This window comes from Gadus macrocephalus, chromosome 22 (genome assembly GCF_031168955.1).
Source record: "Gadus macrocephalus chromosome 22, ASM3116895v1".
NCBI classification, from domain to species: Eukaryota; Metazoa; Chordata; class Actinopteri; order Gadiformes; family Gadidae; genus Gadus; species Gadus macrocephalus.
In genome coordinates this window covers 17,959,020-17,981,524 of record NC_082403.1, presented here as the reverse complement: position 1 = coordinate 17,981,524, position 22,505 = coordinate 17,959,020, and the positions used below count along the sequence as shown (strand labels likewise).

At 43.2% G+C, this 22,505-nt stretch overlaps 1 protein-coding gene across 1 annotated transcript in view; it reads right to left on the bottom strand.

Annotated features, from left to right (window-relative positions):
• Window positions 1-22,505, bottom strand: part of tinagl1 (tubulointerstitial nephritis antigen-like 1) — a 45,040-nt gene that overhangs the window by 3,626 nt on the left and 18,909 nt on the right. The window contains exons 4-11 of the mRNA XM_060042903.1: window positions 15,642-15,734; window positions 15,367-15,481; window positions 13,349-13,475; window positions 12,893-13,043; window positions 12,438-12,624; window positions 6,745-6,790; window positions 5,177-5,300; window positions 140-185 (exon numbers count right to left, since the gene is read on the bottom strand). Coding sequence (XP_059898886.1) covers window positions 140-185; window positions 5,177-5,300; window positions 6,745-6,790; window positions 12,438-12,624; window positions 12,893-13,043; window positions 13,349-13,475; window positions 15,367-15,481; window positions 15,642-15,734 — 889 coding nt within the window. The remainder of the gene's footprint in view (window positions 1-139; window positions 186-5,176; window positions 5,301-6,744; window positions 6,791-12,437; window positions 12,625-12,892; window positions 13,044-13,348; window positions 13,476-15,366; window positions 15,482-15,641; window positions 15,735-22,505) is intronic.

The following is a 22,505-nucleotide window of genomic DNA, read 5'->3' as shown; positions in this document are numbered from 1 at the left end:
AGTAAGAATGAAAGTATAGTAGGGTAAACTGTATTGTTGTTTGTTGATGGTTGTGTCTCTTTATCAGATAGTCAATAGAGTAGGCAACTGAATGCATTTTAGGGTTTAGGATTTCAACAGTAAATGAGGTAAAACTTACCCAATATTTCTTTGGGAGTCCATTATAATCTCTCTCCTCTCCCCATCTGTTGTACACAGGAGAAATGATTGACAATTATAATCAAATGTAAACAGTACTTAAATACTAAAATATACCTTCAAACAATCTTTTGTAATATACAGTAATCTTTGATAATGCGGGACATGCTGAATCAATAATCATCTTCCAAAGGCAACACTCATGGAATGTGTTCAGGTATTTCATTTATGCTACGGCTGACAATGAAATTGAGGAAGGGCCTGAAGTGTTTCCTACTGAAGAAACGTCCTTTAACTTTTCAGACTTTAACATCCTGAAAACATAAGTTAGGGTTGTGTACAAAGAATGTTAGTGTAGCTTAACACACGCGCACGCACGCACCCACACACACACACACACACACACACACACACACACACACACACACACACACACACACACACACAGGTCTAGATGCTCAGTAAACAGAGTTCCCCCTTTCCGCTGACACTTCCTTCCCCGCAGGAAACAGGGAGTTGAGACATGGAGAAGTAGGAAGTGGACACTGCCTTATTCTCATAATTTTGTACACAACACTGAATTGAAACTGAATCCCATCACCATAGTTTCTACACACACACACACACACACACACACACACACACACACACACACACACACACACACACACACACACACACACACACACACACACACACACACACACACACACATACATTGCATGCCAACTTTGATACAATCTCATAGCCAGGAGGCGTTATTCTGAGAAAGACTTAAGATTTATTGACATCCCAGATGTCAATTGTATGTCGCCATATTTCCTGTATCAGTCCCTGACCAAAACATGCCCACAGGAGGGCTGGCTGCCATCGTATTTATCCACTTAAGGCCTTCCAGTTTCCAAGGAGCCCCCCGGAGAACATTGCTTATTTTGGTTGTTCTAAAAGGAAATGGAATGCAGAGGGGGACATTTCTGAGCAGATAACACTAGACTTCACTTGGTCTTTTTTGAACATTGAGTCTTCATGAGCTCCATGTTGGTTCTTCAGGGGCCGGCAACTATAAACAGTTAATGTCAACAAATCAGTTGGCATCTAAAATGTAAAATAGGGCCAATTTTGTGAAATATTTTCCATTCGGTTTTGTGTGTTTGTGTGGGTATGTGTGTCTATGTGTGTATGTGGGGGTTTGTGTGTGTGCTTGCTTGTGTGGATGTGCATGGGTTGACGAGGGCGTGGATGTGTCTGTGTGTGTACATGCAATAGCAACAGTCAGAATCAGCCCACAGCTAATAGCTTATCTGTTTGCCCAATCGGCTCTCTTGGTCCCCCTGGGACAATGAAGGCCTGCCCCCCGCCCCTCCTCTGTGCGCCCGCCCTCTCCACAGCACACCTCGTCCCACACCCCTGACCTGGTCTCGGGCTCCTGATCCCTCCACGTCCTCTGTCCGATGTGGCCGGGATTAGCGTGTCAGACAATGGGCTTTTCACCACATTGGACCTCAATGCTCTCTCAACAAACTTTCCCAGGCCCTGGGCTTAAAGAAGCACACCGCGTCGGGATTTGGCCAATGAAAACACACAGATGTGCCCCCCTGATGGCTGTCTGTCGCAGGCTGCGACCATCTCCTCCTCCTCCTCCCTTCTCTCTTCTAACTCTGCACCCTCTTTTCCCATCGCTCCCCCTTCAATCAACTACCTTCATTTAGCCGTTCATCCCTCTATCCAAAAACCTTTGTCCCTTTATCTTATCATCTCATCAGATCTTATCTATCCATCTATCCACTTATGCGTCCAGTCAACCATTCAACCTTCATCTTTCCCCTTCACCCAGGTCGTTGGGGTCATTGATAATCATTTCTTACATTTATATAGCGCGTTACATTGAAGGGGGGACCTCACTAACCACCAGCGCAAAATAACGATGGCAACAATAAATTGAGTCACATCAGAAACTAAACTCATGCATCTTCATCCACAGCATCAGCAGAAATCTCATGACCTATCAAGACTACTGCACGATATTGTCCTCTCCGCTGACCTATTAAGAATACTGGTCCTCCCCACTGACCTTTCAAGGCTAGGGAATTCCAGTGTAGCGTTACTTACTTTACTTACTAACTTTTACTAGTGTAAAAGTTAGGGCGATGTAAAAAGAACACACACTAAGGTAAAGAAAATATACAGGTGGGAAACATCACTCATGATCCTAAGTTTAATGTTGGATGCCTTAAACATGTCAAATAAATCAGAGATATTAGACCCACATACACAATGGAATGTGATCATTGCAACAACAACAAAGATGTGAAATCCAAGTTTTTGAGAGAACCGGGTGACCCCTCCGTTATGTAAGTCTCTTGAACAATGTCCAATCAGATAGACCTTCATCTAGATAGACCATGATCACAGATATCTAGAGTTTGTTTTGACTAAGCGAACACAGGCGGTGTCACAAAAGCATAAGGTGTTGAGAAAGCATAAGAAACATAGGACAAAGGCAGCTGAGGGACGATAAACAGACAGACAGAATGACGGAGAGACAGACCGGCAAACTGACTAGCAGAAACAGTAATATACAGATGGACTGACTGGCAGAAAAACTAGCAGCAGATGGACACACAAACACACACACACACACACACACACACACACACACACACACACACACACACACACACACACACACACACACACACACACACACACACACACACACACACACACACACACACACACACACTCCTCTTTCTAAGTACAAAAATATATATTTTGATGCTTGCGGACTACAATGTTATTGTCAAAGCACACTTAAAAAACAGCCAGCTGACTAATTCCCAATGACACAGCCAACTATTTACTGAAGGAAAAGTGTGTTGATGGCCCTATATTAGGGGAAACTCCTCCTGACTGAGCACCACCTTCAAAACACAGGGGGTGGAATTAAGTGGTACCTTTCTACTGCAACGCTACTTGGCCTTGACCATGGGGGGGGGGGGGGGAATGCGTGTGCTGTGGGGGAATGGATTATAGTTCTGCAGTTGTATGACAATGACGCGAGCACAAGCTGAGGAACAGAGGACGATTAGGGGAGGTGAGTGGGGAAGGGTGGGCGCTGTGGGTGTAGGGGCGGGGCGGGGTTCTTGTAGACAGGGATGGGCGTGGACAGGTGATCTAGGTGTGTCTGTCGTCTGCCTGGCCGCATATTTGCGGTCGCTTTGGTTGGTGGATGGGGGAAAGAGATGGCGGACGGAGGGAGGGAACTCTGTCTGGGCGGACAGAGGATCGGAGCAAACATGTGTCCTGTAATGTTGCAGAACGGAAGGGAAGGGCATGGGGTTGCGGCTGTACGTGCGCGAGCACACACACACACACACACACACACACACACACACACACACACACACACACACACACACACACACACACACACACACACACACACACACACACACACACACACACACACACACACACACTAATAGAATGAGTCACACACATAAGGATTTCTTTGGTATATAAATGATTAAAACCAAATCAAGAATCTCCCTTTAGGGGATCAATAAAGTATCGGCCTATAATAAATAGACACAGGCTCCTTGCTATGGCATTCATGTTTGTTTTGCTAGTCTTGAAGAAATATTGAAGAATCGATTCCTCTCCGTCAGACCCTGTGTTCTGCCAAGGTGTGCAAACAGTCATTTGTTGGGTATGCAGGAAGTTACCCAGACCAGTTGAGAAGGGCTGGGATGCAGGTATAATTATTGTCTCATCGACTCTTAGAGAGTACCGCACTGTTGTGAGATTCAGCTCTGTGCTTCGACGCGAGCCATTGAAAAGGGGAGGAGAGTCAAAAGGGTTTCTGCACTTGTCACATGTTTAATAGCGTTAAACCATCAGGTCGTGATTAAAATGTTAATAGTATTGATTCATCACTAAAACAAAAGAGGGTCAGGTCTGTACTGTAAAGAAAGAGGAAAAATACATGACTAGATTCAAAATCTAGTCATGTTCATTCCTAGGTCTGAAGGGGATGTATAAATGCCATCATTAAAAAAAATATTTTATATGTATTATGTTTGTAAGGTTGACAGTCACATAGGCCTTCAGCAGGCTCCTCCACATACTGGATATTTCAAACTGTTAACATTTCACACTGACAATTTCAACACATAGTATGTTTCTAACGGAGGTAAAATAAAACAAGCCTTCCAAGCTAATGCACAGCCCACACACTGCCTATCCCAGCATCCGCCCTTTTCAAGCGAATCATGGCTGTAGTCATTGCTCCTAAACACAACTATGACACAACTATGCTTCCGGCAGGGGCGGATCTTTGTTATTCACTCACACGCCCACACACAATCACTCACATGTACGAAAGCATGAACACGCATACTCATACGCATACAGAGACACACAAACGATGTACATGTTAAAGGATGGGTCCTCCTTTTTCCTGGTAAGTTTCCCAAACCTGTCTGCTTCTGACAGGGCGATGGAAATGGAGCATTAGTGTTTAGTTTCGCATTCCTTCACATTTTTCAAATTGGTTCTGTGACCTCATTTTTTGAGCACACAAAGTTTATACACACGTGAAGAGGCCACACATTGAATGTGCCCTCTATGTGCATGGCAAGTTTCTGCTTCCTGTTTGTGATGCTGACTTGTGGTGATGTAATGTTTGTAAATGAGCAAATATTGAATTTGCCATAACTCTGCCTTTTTTACACAATCTATATCAATCCAAAGATTTGTATTCACGCAAGTCCATGGATCATGTTCATCCAAACTGTTTGTCATTTGAAGCTATGATTCAGAAGAAGAAAAATAATAATTTATGAGTCCCAATTGCAAACATTTTCAGCAGTATAAGACCTATACACCAAGTTTCAGAATTTGTCATCCATTGGGGCAGCCATGAAAAGCGTTTAGCAAAGACCGGATGTTATAGCAACCCCTATAGGAATTTCAGCACCAAACCTTTTGGAGACCTGATGACCGTGGACATAGGCATTAACAATTAACAGTGTCTTACCCGAGGATCCTGACTGAGTGTGTGCCATGTCTGCGGCTCTGTGGCGGTTTAGTGAGGCTGACATCTGTGTGTTTGTAGATGCCGCTCTTGTACACAAAGAAGTCCTCATGCACCTCCATAATCGCTGCCAGAACAAACAAAAGGGGGGGAAAGGATTTACGGGCGGACGTTGAAGTGCAATAAAACACAGGCATTCCCAGAGTTATTCACAGCCCATGCAACGCCTATCCCAGCGGCAGACCTTTTCAAGCCAATCATGGGTGTACTCATACTCCCAGACACAAATATGCTTCCGGAAGGAGGCTCTTTGTTATTCACTATCACTCGCAAACACACTCGCACACACGCACACACACACAAACAAGCACACTCACAAGCATATTCACATGTTAAGAGAGGGGTCCTCTATGTTCCTGGTAAGTTTCATGTTCCTGCCTCCTTGTTTCGCAGACTTGCGATGGGATTGGAACAATATTGCCTAGCTTAGAATTGACATTTTTCAAATAGCTGCTGTGACCTCATTTTTGTTTTCTGTTTCCTTCTGAGGCTGACTTGAGTTTGATAGAATTATGTTCACAAACTAGCAAATATACAATTTGCCATAACTCCTGTTTACTGCGGATATGTATAGATATTTGAAAACTCTTGACAAGCCCACCACAGAGATATAGGCATTACCAATCCAAAATAATAATAGCCAACCACAACATAACAATAGGTATCCACAGATGCACTCTAAATACCTAACAAGAAACACAATGGTTACCATTGATAAGAAAGGTGAAACCATTACGTTCAAAGGGCGATTCATCTGAAAGTATTTTCTTTCTTTCACCTGATAGGAACATTCAATGATTATCCACCTGTGTGTATGCGTTTGTATGTGTGTATCAGTCTGTTTGTGTGTGTGTGTGTGTGTGTGTGTGTGTGAGAGAGGTTGCATGTCATAACCCGAACACACACACCTCCAATCCAAAGGCTAACATGACCTGAGGTCAACCAGAACTGCACTCTATCTAATACATGCATTCTTCACATACACACACACACACACACACACACACACACACACACACACACACACACACACACACACACACACACACACACACACACACACACACACACACACACACACACACACACACACAATTGTCTATTTATAGAAGTACACTTGACAGCGGTCCAGATGGGTGCCAGAGACTGAGCTGCCCGAAAAGCATATCACAGTTCAGAGCCATTAAGCCCCGTCTCTAACCAGTGGAGGAGGATACGGTCAGAGGTCAACCCCTGGTGAGGAACCATCAAGAAGATGAAAAGGTCAGACATGAGCTCAAAGGAGATCAGATGCATGGCTTGCTCAATAGGAGCTTGCGTATTTGAGATACCTCTTTGGTTAACTAGCAGACGGAAGGTGATTTATGTTGCTGATGTTTAAGGATAATTAAGTTTGGAGTAATGTTTAAGTTAGGATAACTGAAACACACATGCACACACACACACATGGACACACACAAACATACCCAGACATCCGACCCACACACACACAAACATATTGATCAAAGTACCTTGCACGGGGCCATTATCCATGATCTCCTTCATGATCTCCTTGTCCTGAAGTGGATGAAAAATGTTCATGAGCAACGGTGGAAGATGATACGAGCAGGAAGTAAAACGATTACATGACAGTCAAATGGATAGTCTGAAAACAAGCCGGGTGGCTATAGTCCCCCCCGCCCCCTCGCGGCCCTTAATGCCTGGCTTATTGACTTCACAAGCGCAAAAAAAAAAAAGAGCGTAATTTCAGGAGGCATCAGCCATCCGTTAGAATGATGGATGGGGTTAGGGTTAGAGCTTTGACAACAAACCACATGTTTGCCGCCACCTGGTTTTAAGTACCACAGATTTGCAAGTGGCAACATGTGGAGAAGGCGTCTGGAGACAATTTTATTGACCGTTACGAGATGCTGTTCACCGGAGACCCGACCCCCCCATTATGACCCCACCCTTTGGACAAGGTCATTGGCATCCTCTCTGTGGACACTGGCGGAGAAATACAGAGATCAAAAGTTAAAATGTGTTAACTTGATTATAATCAAGTTTACATTCTCTTGTGTTTTTAATGAACATTGATTTATGTATAATTGGTTTGTCCTATTCATGATTTTTTCTTTGCTCCTGGTCTGATTGTATTATTCCTCCGACATAATTATTGTTCGGTTGTAAAGCTGTATATACGTAGGTGCTCATTCATACATGGTCATGGATTTGTGTTCCAGTCAAATCAGGGTGAGCTAGACGGTGGCTACATAACGACCACTGTAAACGCAAAATATTTATATAATAGATACCATTTCATGAATGAAAATGTATTATTCAAATATATCTCTTGTCACATAGAATTGATTTGACATGATGCAGTTAGTGATACGCAATGCAAAAATTGTACAAAATGCAATGCAAAAAAAACGCAATGCAAAAATTGTAGAAAAATTGTAACAAACCAGTATCACGCAATATCATGCTCATGCTCAAAAAAATGGATCTATCGAATCGGGTCCCAGAGCATGATTGTATGATTATTTTTTCATGCTACACAGAATGAAATGTAAACCATGCATTTCAAACGGGAGATTTTTTTCGACTTCAGAAGGGGGGGGAGTATACCCTCTAGCTATGGATAGATCTAAACAACACTATTTGAACTGATGAAGGCCTTTGTAGGCCAAAACATTATCACCAATTAAAACATTCTTACTATTGGAACTCGGTTTGTGTGGCACCTTCTTTTTCCTAGGTCGAAACAACAATCAGATTTATATGATTTTTGTCCACGTCACGTGACTGTCAAGGTTGCTATGGTGGTTGCTATGGACCCCCCCAGTTATTGTTTATATCCATATGCATTTGTTTACGACCAATTGCCATTATTGCATTTTCTGTTACATGCACGCATATATCCTGTATTTAATACATGAACATTTTATATGAACCCAATATTGTGAACAACCCCCGAACATATTGATTCTAGATTCCTGTGATAGTTGCGGGACGCTGTGATGCAACCAAGTGTATGAGTTCCGTGTTAAGGGTAATTTACACAAACCTAGATGAGGATTTATCACCCTTATAGTGCACTTCAGTTATTTACAAATTTAAAGATAAAAGATTTGAGTGTCTATTCGTACCCTTGATACTTTTAGCATTGGCCACACAGTTTGGCTAAAAACACCCATTCCCGGGCATTCGTGTACTTCGCACATTCCCAGGCATTCGTGTACTTTATATGAATGGGGTTCATGTATTTTATATATTCTATATAGCCTATATGTATTGTTAAATGTAATGAAGTCTAAGATACATTATGTACAAAGTTCTCTTTTGTAGCCTGATATAGTTGTATGAGTAGAACAGCAGGTAACAGTGTGGCCACAGTGGCCGAAGCGGTAGCGACGCTTTCTCTGTAATCAAGAGGTTGCGCGATTGAATTCCCCTATTGTCTGATTATCATGCATTTATGATCGCAACGCTTTTTGTCAGCCAGCCAGACCTCCTGTATCATAAAGTTTAAAATATGACTTACACATTACATCTGAATCTAGCAATAAGTCAAAAATAAAAGTAAGCTGTTTTACTTGCATGTTCTATTGAGGAAGCTATCAAGGCAAAATAGTGTAGCTATTCCCAATGCAATCATGGGTGATTACAAATGTATTTGAGGAATCTGATCACCACACTTAAAAATGTTTGGAGAAGATTTTGTCAGGGTTACCTTGTCTGAAGCAGTTCTTCTTTTTTTTTATAACACATTGTCTGATCAATATGCCAGGGTAAATGCACAGGGGTGAAATAGCCTCACCCTAAAAAAATTAGCTGGCTTTTTTTTTACAATAGCTTTGGTACAAACCACAGCTCACAAGTGTCGCAGCTGAGCTACCCTGACATTCGTAGCCAGAAATTCAACTTAAAAAATAATAACCCTTAGGTAATATCTTTTCCGGAGTAAGGGCCCTTACATAGTCGACGCAACGCTACGCTTACGCGTCCAAAAGGCTACGCGACGCGACGCTTCGGCCGCCATTAACGTCGAAGCGTAGTAAAACGCGTCCTCCAAATTTTTGATACGCGACGCGCCGATCCATGCAATACCAAGCGTAGTCGGTGGGGGCGATACTGCAAATATTGTACATTATTACTACTATAGGTTATATTTACAGAAGAATATATGAGAGGATGCGGGAACGTGATAAGAATGACTTGACGTCTCTTTTACTAATTATCTGTGTCAATTTATGCGAACCCTTCCACAGGGTCAAAGTGCTATTTTGATGCGCGACATCAAACAGCTGATGCGGGATTGTGAGCCATTTTAATGATCTTCTTGTCACCCGATATTCGTTCTATTACTGGCCTTATTTGTTTTACTGTTAGCCTATTTGAATTAATTACGTAATGTTTTGTGTTCACGTTCAATTTGAAACATAAGTTCAGTAGCCTCTTTGAGTGAATGAAATTTGAAAGCGTGAGTGTGTAGTGAATGAAAAATGTGTGCGTGTATGGTGGGACTATTTTCTGTATTTGATAAATAAACCCCTTTTCTCTAATAATGTTGGCTACCATATAATTTCTGTGGACATTATGCGCTATAGCTTAAAGCCTTTGGCTATAGGCCTACACTTAAATAATTCATTCATCCGTCAAGGCAATAGCTCGTTGTATAAACATTTTATATGGATATGAATTAATAAGTTTGACGTAAACCAAATTAGGTAACTTGTGTAACATAACTAATGAATCAAAAGTCATGCTTCCAAGTGACCAATGTATATACATTTATTGGTCAGTGCGCATACCCAATCGTAGCACATTGTACTGGTGGGGAAACACGCCAGCATCTGACAAAAAATAATCTGCCAGCTGCTCCCTGACAAGGGCCGGTTTTGGTGAGAGTCGGGAAGATATCGGATGACTCGCGAAAGGAGATCATCAAACTTTGGTGCCGACATCCGAAAATACTGGAAATGCCTCTCCTCGTCCATGCTTCGCATTGGAAGCACCAGAGAAACAAATTCCCCATCCTGATCTCGTGTGGTATTTAAAGGGCGCACATACCACCGCCTATCTCTGCGCTTCATCACTCTTCTTCTGTAGCCACTTTGATCGGAACGTCACCTCGAACGTCCCCCCGCGAAAACACCGGTGACTCTGCTGCCACCCATGGCGTGAGTGGTGTATTGCATGTCATGCATTGCCCGCGACGTTCGCGTATGCTGTGTAGACTATGAAAGGAAGCGCGACGCTCGCGTCACTCACGTCGTTTACGCGCGTCGCTCGCGTCGACTATGTAAGGGCCCTAAATGTAGTTTCCCTTGTGTATGAATGAGGCGTAGAAAGTCGGTATTTCTCACACCCCTGAGTTGATGACGCGTCGGTCTGCATTTGCATGTCATCGAGTGGCACCGTAAATGATGATCAGCCTGTTACCTTTTGTTTGCTGAATGGTTAAAAAATAAATCACAACTTCACACGAAAAAGTGTACCAGCAGAATCCCTCAAGGCTAGTCCTCAAAATGTTGTGAAGTGCAAGACCACAAATGGTTAAATTTAAACAGCCTATATTTTCAATAAGCGTCGAAGATTAAATGATTGTTAATAATTTAATGAATTGCATGTTATTTTTGGATATTTTCTCAACACATTTTTATGCAAATTGATTCTTCCACATCAAGAACCAGCAGTTGGGTGAGTGGTCTAGAGCTGGCGCTGTGGTATGGGTGTCCGGTGTTCGCCTCCTGAGTATGTCATAGAATTCTTGGCATTGGCATTTTTTTGTTATTCCCTTTATGTCAGAGAAAGTAGGTCTAACAAATTTATTTTTATGCAACAAAAAGTATATTTATATTTATTTAACATTTATATAGTATAAATGAATGCAGGTTTTCACCTGTATCCATGTTCTTTTTTCATTGCAGAGACCACTTATGTTGACATAATTACTATGGTTAGTCAATTTAGAATATGGAAATATAATACATGGCATGAAAAGTTATTTGATTTCTCCAGTAATCCTTCCTAAATTACTAATTGCATGGGGATTGAACCCCGGACGACCATGTAAAAGATATCTCGACACTGCAATGAGTAGGGGACTTCTGAGTCAAGGACTTTAACAAGTAAGATATAGACCTGGGGTCTCTATTATATCAAAGAGTATAGCAACCACCTTAGCAACCTTGACAGCCCCAGGGCATGGACGCAGGCCCATGTCCTATGTTCAGAGCCGTTATTGAGAAACTACTACGTTTTCCGCTGTGGACCAACGTAGTTATATTGCAATCTGGTGAAAGAGTTTTTAAGGGACGTGGTTAGTTTCAGTTTTTGAGGTCTGCCGCAAAATTCTGAAAAACCTCCTGAATTTAAATGCAATGGTTTAAAAGTTCTGTGTAGCGTCATTTCAATGCTCCCATTGAAAATTAGTGGGTTTACATTTAGTTTTGTGTAGCACAAAATAGTCTGAGAAGCGCTCCCATTCAAAATGCATGGGTTAACATTTCGTTCTGTATTTCACGAAAAAAATGTCGGACCATCGTGTTCTGGGACATGATTCAATAGATACATTAAATAAAGCATATATAGTTTAAATACAAGTTAAAGCTCCTTCCTAGGCTAACATGAACTTATCTGATCATCTGAAGGCTACAGATACAGGCCAAGATAAGCCTGCATTCTTACCACACATACACAGTTACCGACAGACACTTGATCTGATGTAGTCTTCCATTATCATTCACAATGAGGGCGGGTACGCGTGAATGAAGGTATGCAACAACACCACAAAAGCATAGCAATAGAAGGACCGCCACGTGATAGAGATTACAGTCTACAGCAGCGCCAGGAATTCTCCCCAATGCACAGCAGGCTTAGACACAAGCCGGTGTCTTTACTGTGGATTAAAGGACACTTTTTTGCAAGCGGAGTGTTTAGAATCGATGAAGTAATCGTTTTGTGGTGGATGTGGGTGCATGTGTGTGAGAGAGGGTTTTTGGATTTTAGTCTTAGCATGTATATGCAAAGGAACAGAAACATCATTTTTGAATGCATGTTCCGGAAGACGTGGATAGGGCCCCTTTGTACGCATTTCCCCTGTGGTCTAAGTGTGTTTAATATGGTCCCCATATACCTGTTCACCTGGGTTTTTAGGGTGTTAGAAAGGGTCCCCATGGACATATTCCCCCAGGTTTGGAGTGTGTGCCGCTCTTACGTTGGAGGAGAGCCTGTATGGTGGCGTGGACTGGAAGATGTCGTTGTGGTAGTTGCGTGAGTTGGGGCATCGGTGCGTGGCCTGTCTCTTCCCACGGCCCACCGAGCGGCTCTGCATCATGCAGCGGCCCACCTCCACGGGGGTCTGCTTGGGCTGGACGTAGGGGTAGCAGTCCTCCGTCACCACCCTGGACCAAGGGATGGGCCAAAGGTTTAAGGACGTGCATCAGCAAAGCAGAGCACAACGGATGGAGCAGATCTCCACCTTCCGTGAAACTCAAGTTTTCAAAGTTACTTTTTTATAGTCACTTTGTATACACATTTATCCAAAGCAACTTATAATGAATTTAAGATACATAGGAGATATGGAGTCAAACCATTTATCATTACTTGTCTATCCTTCCCAATATGTTATGTTGCGTGACGCATTGGATTTGCTGCTTGTGCTGCCTTTACCCTCTTCTCCTCAGGAACCACCAGGCACCGTCAATGCGCCCCCCCGCACAGCCACCCTGGTTGCGCGTGTCACAGGAAATGAGGTTCTGCGGCGAGAGCTGGGGAGTCATGTGACCCATTGACTGGATGGAGATGCGGTCCGAGGCCACCGCTATTTGACCAGACAGAGAAGCGTCCAAATGAACGGGGGTAGAAAGTCAGAGCGTTTGTGCTGATGATTTGCTCAACATTAAACGTCATTTTCAGCATTCAACATTCAAACTGAGTAAAAAGTTGAGGTTTTAGCTCTTACTTAGAGGGCTAGCTCCAATTCCCTATCAACTCCATTAGCTTTTGTTTAACATTTTAAGTAAGTTGAAATTTGAAATGGTAAAAAGAACTTCCCTTTTTCACTTCCTTCATAATAATGTCATTATATTATCATTATCCTCATCACATCATTATCATGACACCCACATGCGGTAGAGAAGGCCCAGGAGGCTGCACAGTTGCCCTGGTCCAGTGGCTCGTGGATCTTCCCGGGCCACTTCTCCACAGCGTTGAAGTATCCAGGAAGGTGCTCGCTCTGTGGGTCCATGTTCATCTGCATGGAGCCCAAGGGGAGACCAGAGTTATTATGTATATTTTAATGTCCCTCACTATGATATAATGGAGCACATGCAGTATTTAATATTCAGAAGAAATATCCTCAGCACCAAAAATGGATTTTGATAAATCAGGACAGAAATATGCTTAGATATATATTAAGGGGTCTCAGATAGTTTGTGGTTTGGCAAGCAGGTAAAGAAGTGCAGTCTAACTATGTGAACCAAACTAAATACAAACACAGGGCTGCCACAGAGGAGCTGCCAGGAGTAAGATGTCTCCTTTGGAGGCAGATTTCATTATTCAGCTCAACAACTGATGATTAGGAGCGTCATGCCCAGTATCATTCTTTCCCACTGTGGAGCATTCCCAAATATCTGATGCCCCCTCCACAACACACAGACAGGCTGTCCACTCTATGAAACCATTTGGCCTGGAGCAGTTTATGGTTACATCAGAAGAGGAGAAGATAATGATACCCTACTACATGGACACCATAGACTTTGTTTTCACACCACCCAGACAAATGTCCATTCATGCTGAATATGCAAGTATAATTAGCAATTATTATAAATTCATTGAAATTTAAAGAAAAATAAGTGTTATTAATTTGAAACAGCTGTGATCGTTCAACTTTTACCACTCTCTGTCTTGCTCCTGCTCTCCCAACCCCTTCAACAACATTCAATATTATATTCATTAAATAAGTGTATTGTAAGATAAGTGAATTGTGTAGTGATTTCCATCAAATATCACTGCTTAACATTCCCCCTGGGATTGGCAGCCCATAATTGTCTCATAACTCATCCAAACATCCTCACAAGTTTGACTGTATTCCTTCACTCTCAGATGGTTGTGATTGCAAAAAGGCACGTGATTCTGCATACCGTCTGACTACTTTCACATACATGCCCTCCACTCAGCCAGGGCTGCATTCCTCTCAATTAATCTTTAGCTATTCAATGAGCAGTTACACATCATCACAAGCTGATGTCCAACTAAGGAATGTGCTCCGTTTCAGATAAAAGGAACTCTTGGTTAACGATCAGTCAGAGTCAAACCTCTACATCACCTGCTCCTTACGGCGATGCTAACCCTTGACACAGTGTGTCTGATACTGTTAATAAAGACAACTAGTCGAGGCAGAGTAGGGGAATTATGAATGAGACTGTGATCTGGTCCCTGACGCAGGTAAGGACATGCTGATGAAAGGTAGATGGGGGTAGGGGGTGTTTGTGTCTGTGGGGCGGGGGAGTTAGGGGTTTAGTCAGAGAGAGAGAGAGAGAGAAAGAGAGAAAGAGAGAGAAAAGAGAGAGAGAGAGAGAGAGAGAGAGAGAGAGAGAGAGAGAGAGAGAGAGAGAGAGAGAGAAAGGAATGTGGGTAGAAGAAGGGAATAGAGAGATAAATAAAATGGTGTGATTTCACTCCAGGATGCATAGAGGGATGGATGGATAGAATGAGGAGGAGGAGGTGCCGATTTATTCTGTAACAGGGCTGTCTGGTTTCGGTTTCATCTTGTGAAATCTGTATACAATCTAAATACAATCAACACGCTCAAGAGAACGAGAAAGAGAGCAAGACCGAGAGATCGATAGAAATTGGTTATTGGTGTGTCACTACAGACAGACAGACAGACAGACAGACAGATGGACAGACATAGATGATAGATGGACAGATGAAAGTTATATAGACAGAGATTAAAGACAGATGGACAGACGAACAAAAGATATATATATATATATATATATATACATATATGATTTAAATATATAGATGACAGAATCATAACCATACAGACATAAGGAGAGACAGACAGACAGACAGACAGACAGACAGACAGATAGATAGCTGACAGACTCATACCCATACAGACAGATGGACAGTGTTACCTGGATTTGGTTCATACTCATGATGGTTCTAGACGGCCGCTGGGTGCCTAGTCGGTACCGGATGCCATCTTCCAGACTCATGCCATAGAAATGACTGTAGTTAGTGGCCTTCCATCTGCAAAACAGCACAGAGCACTGTGTAGTGTGTGTGTAGGACATTGAGTAAGTGTGTGTGTGTGTGTGTGTGTGTGTGTGTGTGTGTGTGTGTGTGTGTGTGTGTGTGTGTGTGTGTGTGTGTGTGTGTGTGCGCGCGTGTGTGTGTGTGTGATCTATACCCATAGTCCCCTCTGTTGACAGACTGGATCATGTCGTTCTCTATCAGACAGGCGTTCTGCTCACACTCCCAGCGTCCCGTGGTCCCACATGTACTGTAGTACAAAGTTGTACACAGAAGTACATTGTACTATATAGTAGATCACAGTAGTACATAGTAGTACACAGAAGTACATTGTAGTATATAGTCGATCACAGTAGTCTAGTAGGACAGAACAGTTGGTAGATGCATAAAGAGATAGAGGAATGAAGAGAGCAACGGGAGAGAAAGAAAGAAAACGGTTAGTATCGACACTAGGCAGTTCTATACTGTGACAGGTGTTACAAGGACATATGAGATCCTGTGGACGCATGGCATAACCTGGAGCCATTTGACTTTGGTGCTATACCCAAAGTTCAGTTGTCATTTCTAAGGATACATTTAACATTAAAACAACCACTAAAAAAATCAATTCAGTTATATGAGAAGGATGACATAAGAGATTGAGTCTGAGTTTGGAGTTCATCAGGGGAGTCAAGTGGAACTGAATTAGAGAGAAAAAACAGGGTAAATAGGGAGGGGACATTTCTCGTCTAAAAGCCCATCTCCTTTTTTAGTCAGAGTAGGCAGAGCACAGCAAGGGGAGCAGAGAAGACAACAACTTCTATGGAGGGTGGAGTACATAACTGGGCAGGATATTAATGGTCACGTCAAGACATTTAGCTTCGGGTTAAAGAACAAAACAAAACAGAGCTATAGAGGCTTCTTACAGTGGTATAGAGGGAGAGAGATGTGTGTGTGTGTGTGTGTGTGTGTGTGTGTGTGTTTATTACAATGTTCATATTGTCAATTTAAATAGATTAAACTACTTTATTTTTATATTTAAATGATATCAGAATAAAATACACACTCTGAACTCAACGGTTGATTGGGGCTTATGTGTTAAAGCCAAATGAAATATCCCCTCTCCAAGAACATTCCTTCCTGCTGCTTTTTTTAGCAGGTCATCGGTCACCTTCCTCTGGCAGGGGGTAAAACACAGGAATACCTGGGGCCCGCAGTGGCCCAAAAGGGAGGTCCCTGTTGCCTTTGATTGAAGGAAACAGATAATGGCTTTGTCCTTCTGGAGAGGTACCTCACCAATAGTGCCGTTAGAACACACGGGTCCAGAGGTCACATTCACCCAGAATAGAAATGGATGGAAAAACATGGACTCACAGACCAGCTCAATGACAGACGGAGGGCCGGCCAGCATTACCCGGACTAGAGTTATAGGTGCCTTTTGGGTCATGTGAGAGGTCATACCAATACTTCTTTATTAGAGACAGACAGCCTGTATGCTCATCCAAAACACAGAAACACACATAGACATGCATAGGACACACGATGGACCCCCGTAACAAACAACTGCCTATGGGCTTCTGAAAACACATATTATAATGACATAAGATGGACTTTGATTTTAAATTTAATTTTGTTCTGCAATTTGGACCGTACGCTTTGATTGTTCTCAGCCTAACCAGCGTCATGGCTTTGGATACAAGGGGCCATTTAACGACTCAATGTTTAATGCTACCTAATAGGCAAGGCAACTTTATTTATGTAGCACTTTTCATACACAAGGCAGACTCAAAGTGCTTCACATATAAACGTTGTCATACAATAAAATAAAATAATAGATAAGTAAAAGAAAACATATGCAAAGAAATGGGTAAAATAGAACGTTAAAAAGGCATTTTAGTGTTAAAATAGAAAATAAAGGCAAAGTCAAAAAAGCTTTTAAGAAAGTGCAATGTATTTAAGATTTTGCAGAAAGCTAAAGCAAACATGAAAGTCTTCAGTCTTGTTTTAAAGGTGCTCAGAGTTGGAGCAAGTCTTAAATCCTCAGGGAGTTTATTCCAGCTATTTGTTGCATAGTAACTAAATCCTGCCTTCCCATGTTTCGTGTTTACTCTGGGGATAATTAACAGATTGGTCTCAGAGGATCTTAGTGGTCTAGAAGGCTTATGTAGTGGAAGCATATCAGTTAAATATTTTGGGCCTAAACCATGTAGGGATTTATTGGTTAGCAACATGATTTTAAAATCAATTCTCTGACCTACAGGAAGCCAATGTAACGATTTCAGAATTGGTGTAATACGTTCAAATTTTTTGCATTGCAGTAATCAAGCTTACTAATGATAAAGGCATGTACAAGTTTTTACATAGATTTGCGTGTCATCAGCATAGCAATGATGGTCAATATTGTTATTTTGCATGATTTGCCCTAGTGGGAGCATGTAGATGTTGAATAAAGAGGGTCCTAAGATCGAACCTTGTGGGACTCCACAGGTCCATTGGTTGATTCTGATACAAAGTCACCAATGGAAACAAAGTAGTTCCTATTTTGTAGGTAGGACCTGAACCAATTTAAGACTGTGCCTGAAAGCCCCACCCAGTTTTCTAACCTGTCCAGAAGTATTGTATGGTCTACAGCAGGGGTACTCAATTGGCGGACTCCGGTCCGGATCCGGACCCAAACGCAATGAAATTCGGACCAAGACGAAAATCAATATTATTATTATTTTTTTTTTTGTTATTATTTTTTTTTATATGTTCCAGGCGTGTGATTTCTCGATGTGTTTACAATCAAGTATCTACATCGTGCCCAATCAAAATGTCCTATCAGCGGTTGTATAATAACATCACCATGACATTGTTGCCGCGAGCGCAAGCAAGGTCTGCAAGTGTTTTTTCCCTCCGCAGTCTGTCGGCCTGTTCGGGTCACATTCCCCGGGGGGGATTTAAGGCACGCAAGCATTCATGGTTGAGAAGGAGTTGGGGGAAAGGAACTTTAGCTTTGACTCCCTGAATCACAAATCTACATGGAGGAGAAAGGGATTATTGCCGGTGCGGACTCCCGGACACCCGCTGGTGCTCAGCTCCGGGGCGCTCTCGGACTACCGCCGGAGATTGTCCGGCGGGTGCTCAGCTCCGGGGGCCGGCACTCCTGCCGGGACCCGGAGCTGAGCACCCGCCGGATTATATAGATAGTATATCTATATATTATATTATATTATATTGTATTATATTATATCATATCATATTATTTAGATAAAGAGCTCCCGGACACCCGCCGGAGATGCCGGAGTGTTCTAGATTAGAATATTTTATAGAACGGACGCACACTGCGGCCTCCTACATAGCTTTACCCAACCAAAATTAAGCGCAGAAATAGCATTTCTTTCAAATATTTGTAACATAATGATGCTTATTTATCCTACACAATTTTGTCAGACATTATAATATGGGCTATTTTTTCGTTCCTTGAATTTCAAGTTAATGCCGGGAAATTCTGATAGGGTGGGCCAGCTGTCAATCATAGTGGCCCTGGCCCACATTGGCCCTCTTGGCTACGCGCCACACAGGTCATCATTGGCTACAACAACGCGGTCAGATTTGCGAACGGTGTTTCTTTAGCTAGCAAACATCATGGCGTTCTCCAAACTAGAAAAAAAAAGAAAGGTGGATTCCGAAAATCGTGAATTTAAGACAGAGTGGACCGACAAATATGCATTTGTGCTGCCTGCAGGGAGCACAAAACCAATGTGTTTAATCTGTAATGAGACAGTTGCCCTTTAAAAAGTGGAAACGTGAAACGTCATTACGAAACAAAGCATGGCCACTTCGAGCAGAATTACCCACAAAACTCTGAGGTAAGGTCCGGAAAAATAAGCCAAATGCAAGCATCATACCAAGCAACACGCACTATGATAGTCAGGTCAGCCACACAACAGGAGCGTGGAACTGAAGCCTCACTGCGAGTGGCATGGGTCTTAGGCAAGCACAAAAAAACATTCACTGATGCGGAAATCGTGAAGGAGTGCATGAAGGAAGTAGCAATCGCTCTGTTTGAGGAAACTCAAAAAGATGACATCATACAAAAAATAAATCAAATACCCCCCCTCTCTGATTCCACTGCAGTAAGACGAACTGAAATCCTTGCTGATGATTTATTGGACCAACTGAAATCTGCTGTTAAAAAGGCTAAATGCATTTCACTGGCTTTGGATGAATCCACAGACAACACAGATGATGCCCAACTTCTGGTGTTTGTTTGTCCGATTTTTTGATGAAGAGAAGGGGTAATTCTTCGAAGATGTGTTAGGCCTCACAACCCTTCATGGGCATACAAGAGGGGATGAAATTTATGAAGCAGTGATTGAGACGTTGAGAGACCGAGAGATAGACCTGAAGCATGTTGTTTCCATTGCAACTGATGCCCCAAGTATGACTGGGAGAGAGAGGGGACTAGTGTCCCGCTTAAAGGTTCATCACCCTGACCTAATAGCATACCACTGTGTCATTCATCAGATGGTTTTGTGTGCCAGCCTTGGAAAGGAGTACTCAGAAATCATGACAACAGTAATGAGACTTTTTGAGGGCATCATCTGCTCTGCAGCATTGCTTGCTGCGCTCATTCCTCAAAGAGGTTAATGCAGAATTTGACGATTTGCCTCTACACAACAATGTCAGGTGGCTTAGTAAAGGCAAAGTACTGGAGCGTTTTTGAACACTACAGAAAGAGCTAGAAACGTTTCTGTTGAATCAGAAGAGTCCAAAAGCAATACCATTTGTGGAATTCCTGCAAAACAATGAAAAAATGGAAATTGTTGCATTTCTATCAGACATTACCCCTGGTATCAAATGAGCCGGATGAAACACTCACTAGACTCAGGCCAAGTCTTAAGAGGCGATAGGAGCTGAGGAGGCGACTTGTTGCACATCATTACTGAAGGATGAACAAGGATGCTGACATCGCCAGAGACCACAGGAACCAGCTGTTAGTGGGATGGGAGCCTGCCTGCTACAGAGCAATCCTCCAGATTCACAAACATGTATCTACACACACACATAAACACACACACACACACACACACACACACACACACACACACACACACACACACACACACACACACACACACACACACACACACACACACACACACACACACACACACACACACACACACTCTTGCCTCCATGAGGGTGTGGAAGAAGGGGGAGCTGATTTGAACGTGATGACATTTATTGAGGCTGGGCTTTGCAGGATGGCTGGCTGTCAGGGATGCGAGCAGAAAGGGAGGAAGGGAGGGTTGAAGCGGGAGGGAGGGAGGAAGGGCAGAAGGGGGGGGTGTACGATGGGATTACAGCGCATAAGTGCGACTCGTAGGGAGAGGAGATAAGGACGGAAGGACATGAGATTAGGAGGGAGATGGAAAGTGGGAGTGCGGTGTGAGAGGGGGGAGACCGAGTTGGAAGCGTAAGTGTGTATGTGTGCGTCTCTGTGTGTGTGTTCATGTGTGGGAGTTCTCCTAATCCTGTGTGCGTCGTTGTAATTAGTGTTAACAGCCGCAACACTCGCAGACACAAACACTTGTTTGTGTTTGACACAGTTTGGTTCCTGGCGTCCTCACGTCCAGGAAAACATCAAATTCCTTTCTTTTTGACCTGGAGAGTTCATCTTTGCAAAACATCATCCAGGAGGCCAGGAGCGCCACTATTCGACCCATTTCCCCGTCCGATACATATCTGGTTGATTTGAATTGAGACGGCCCCCGGATGGATGGAGTGTCAGATTGACACAAGCCCGGGGGGCACCAGGGAGGTCAAGCCCTGGGGGGGACCAGGGAGGTCAAGCCCTGGGGGGACCAGGGAGGTCAAGCCCTGGGGGGGACCAGGGAGGTGAAGCCCTGGGGGGGACCAGGGAGGTCAAGCCCTGGGGGGGACCAGGGAGGTCAAGCCCTGGGGGGCACCAGGGAGGTCAAGCCCTGGGGGGACCAGGGAGGTCAAGCCCTGGGGGACACCAGGGAGGTCAAGCCTGGGGGGGACCAGGGAGGTCAATTTTGGTCAGGTCTGGACAAGCAAAGATAAACACCAATTTGAACTGGCCAGACAAAATAAATATGAATTGGCCGTATGAGTGGTTGTTTTGAAGTCAACATCGACTACACATGAGATAAGAGGGTGTTTGTATAATGCTGCATACATGCAGAACAAACGCACCAAGCACACACCTATAACCAAACAACCACAAGCAATCTGCACTACAGTAGATATTGTAAGTACAGGGCTGATAGGAAGGGAAGTTATCTGTGCCTGAAATTATCAAATACATTCGAAGACACCATAGAGAATTGCCTTTCTTGACAACAATAAAAGGAGCGGAACTCGCACACCATGTAGCCGATGCAACAATATTTTTTTATTGCATAAAAGTGTAAAGTGCTACCCAAAGTGCGTGCAAAACGTTTTCAGTGCCATTCAGACCATCCTCAGTGCAAACATACCAAGGTAAAAGACTTCCTTACATAGACTACGCCTAGTTGGTGGCAGACATGTCAATCAAAAGGTCAGGTAGGTTGACGTGTTTGACTAGACATTTTAAAAGGCACCGCTCACCTATTTTCACTTTTCTTGACAACATACATGGCCAAGCTCAAGCCTGAATTCAGGCACCACGCCTGAACTCTATCAGGCCAGCAAGTATAGGGAAACCAAAAGTAACAGTGGTTGAGAAACAGCAAATGAGAGGGAGGTGACAAACCACTTTAGACAGCAGGTGAGGAATCCACCTTTCTCTTCTTCTCCATCTCTCCTTTCCTCTTTCTTTCACTTGACCTCCATTACCCCGCCACAGCCATCTCTCTTATTTATCACTCTCCAACCCCTTCAGCCCCCTTATGCTCCTCTGTCTAGTGTACCAGGGGCTGCACCTCGTCCATATCAGTGTCTCCTTAAGTGACAACAAACAGCCCGCCATCGCTGTTGTCCCGGAGAACCGAAGATATAATCCCCTTTTCTTTGACATGGAGGCGAATTATAGGGCTCATAAACAAATTGG